A 2,769-nucleotide genomic window follows, 5' to 3' on the forward strand; every position below is an offset into this window, starting at 1 on the left:
TTAGTGTCCTAACACATGAAAATGGCTGAGAAAGCCACTAGGGGGACATTCTAAGCTTTTGAATGGTTATTCACATGTCATTTATTGAAGTAAGTGTACATATGGGACCGTTTCCAAAAAATGGAAAGAGGTGAGCAGGGTCACTGTGTTTGATTCATTACATGAGTGATATATCAGCAAATAAAAAAGATAAGAGGTTCTTATTTTATATTCTAGCTTGTGAATATTTGAAATTTGAGTTCCTAATTCGTACAAAACTATAGACTTAGTATTTTGACATCACAAACATCTAATTTTAACCAGCACTGCATTCAACATACCCTGTGACACACAAAAATCAATGTTGAACTGTGTTTTTTAAAATTTACTTTTAAATTAAAAAATTAAATAATTTAAAATACTAAAATTTGAATTATAATCTACAGTTTAATACCAAACTTATTGAGATAAATTCATGAAATAGTAGTTCAATGAAATTTTGAATATGAGTCAACAAATACAATGGCATGGCCTTTGACCCGTGACCCGTCTGGAGAGGGTTAATCATTAATTTAAAGTGAATGTGATTACATACAGGCAAATAACCATTGTGACAGTTAGATTTGGTTGTATGTAACTGTAAAATGTCATGTATTTTCATTGTTATGATAAGTACAATAAAGTGCTGAAGATATGTTTTAACAAGAGTAGAAAATGGTAGGACAACAGCAAAAAATGCATACCCATTTTGTTTTGTTGAACGGTTTCTGGTTGTGTTTTGTCTAGTATTTCATAGTCAGTATTTGTATCTGTGTATTGTGTGTGTTTTTAGGTAAAAACAAACAGTGTAAACCAAAAAGGCTAAGACTTTGAATGAAGTATATTTCAATTTCTCTGAATATATAACTGTTCTGGAGTCTCAGGAATTTTCTTCAAAAAGTTTCTAAAATCAAGTAACTTTATAGCTGTAGTATGATGATTACTTGAGTTTTAGCCTTAGTTATGATAAGTCTGTAGTTACCTACTCAAGAAATTTTACACTTCATACAAATATGTAGCATCATAACTGGAAGCAAACATCCTGTAAGTTTAGATATTAAAAGAGAATGGTAAATATATCTCCTTTTAGTATTTTCTGTTTCAAACTAGATACATAAATTTGTAAGTTGCTTGAATCATTCTGTAAATTATAACGTGTAATATCAGAATATTGTCCTCAGATACTTGTTGAACTTGCATTGTATTTAGCTATCAACTTAGGAATATTTTATGTTCTAGATTTAGCATGTATTATATTTTATTATAACTAACTTTTTTTACATGTAAAATTGTATATGTTGGTGAATATATGTTATTTATTGTCAGGAGTGGACTGGAACAGGATAACATGCAAGTATTATATATGTACCTGACACTATCGCTCATTCCATCTTTCCTGGAAACAGAGATTCAAGGTGGTTCTGTTATGCCTTCTACTAAAGTTGGTCTTGGATCTCATTATGGGAGGTATATTATTTTTATTAGTAGCTATTATTTCATATTGTTTAAATTAATAAACATAGCTTAGTATACATAAAATTATATGGATTTTTCTTTATATCAGAATGTACATAAAATTTTTATGTCATGGTGGACAGAGCTGGAAGATTAGTGGAATTTGCTAATTGATTAGTACACGCACAACCCCTACCGGCATGTCTGCACAATAGAAAAAAAATTTTGTCGATGTGTTATCGTCACGAATTATTCAGAAAGTATTTTGTTTCTGCTAAAAATGTTTCATGGAAACATAATACTTGGCAAATGAAGCACTACATGGTCACCATTATGTTTCTTTTTAAAATATGTAGGAATCTTGTACTAATCTACTGTAAATAAAATGATGGAAACATATTTAACTTTTACTATCACCATTCACATACTATTAATACTGTTTTTATTTTTAAAAATAAATCACAGTTAAATGTTGCTTGAATAGCATAAACATAAAAATAATACTCAATAAAGATTTCAGTCATCAGAATATTTTGCATTTGCCTATCATACTTGTCATGTTACCAAACAGTAAACTTAATTAACCTTATTTGGTAAACATAATTAAAAAAACTCATGTTTACAAACATTACAACTCAATATAACCATAAAAAACTTAAACCAATATATTTACTCTTATTATTGTGTGATAATTTAATTCTTGCTTTATCCATATTATCCAAACATATCTAAACTTTCTTTATAGCTGTTTTTCATTAGTAAATGATAAAACCACTTGATGTGTTACCATGAAAATATTTCAATGAAGGTCCAAGGTCTGTACAAAAAATAAAGGAAGCATTTGAAAATCAAGAAATGGATAATATATTTTCAAGGAATTATAGGCAAAAATATAGAATTTCTTTGGGAAGTGCAGAAAAATTCTAAAAAACAAATTGACAAGTGGGTTATTTCATTTACAGGTAAAGATATCAGCAGTTGTGTAGAATTAAAAACATCGATTCTCAAATACTTGTGGGTTAAAATTATTGAAATATATATATATAATTAAATCTTTCAGTATGAGCTCAGTCCCTGGGACCAACCTCATAACCATTTTGTGGTTGTTATAGTTTTCATGCTATAACTTTTAAATTAGTAAGCAAACGTTAACAAAATTTGTCTGATTATCAGTAAACATTACAATGCTTTCATATGCAAAATATATATTTTTTTATTAAGCATTAAGGTTTCTAAAGCAATGTTTCTCTCATGTCTTTTTTTCTTTTTGCATGTTGCCTATCTATCATGCAAAGT

The 2,769-nt window shown here is 28.5% G+C and overlaps 1 protein-coding gene across 1 annotated transcript in view; it reads left to right on the top strand.

Moving 5' to 3' along the window:
- The window catches only part of LOC106470983 (vacuolar fusion protein CCZ1 homolog), a gene marked incomplete at its 3' end in the record, with an annotated part of 74,023 nt that extends 72,538 nt beyond the window's left edge, over positions 1–1,485 (top strand). Inside the window, exon 8 of the mRNA XM_013931568.1 lies at positions 1,345–1,485. Coding sequence (XP_013787022.1) covers positions 1,345–1,485 — 141 coding nt within the window. The remainder of the gene's footprint in view (positions 1–1,344) is intronic.
- Positions 1,486–2,769: the final 1,284 nt, after the last annotated feature.

The sequence above is a fragment of the Limulus polyphemus genome, unplaced genomic scaffold, assembly GCF_000517525.1.
Source record: "Limulus polyphemus unplaced genomic scaffold, Limulus_polyphemus-2.1.2 Scaffold4336, whole genome shotgun sequence".
Lineage (NCBI taxonomy): Eukaryota > Metazoa > Arthropoda > Merostomata > Xiphosura > Limulidae > Limulus > Limulus polyphemus.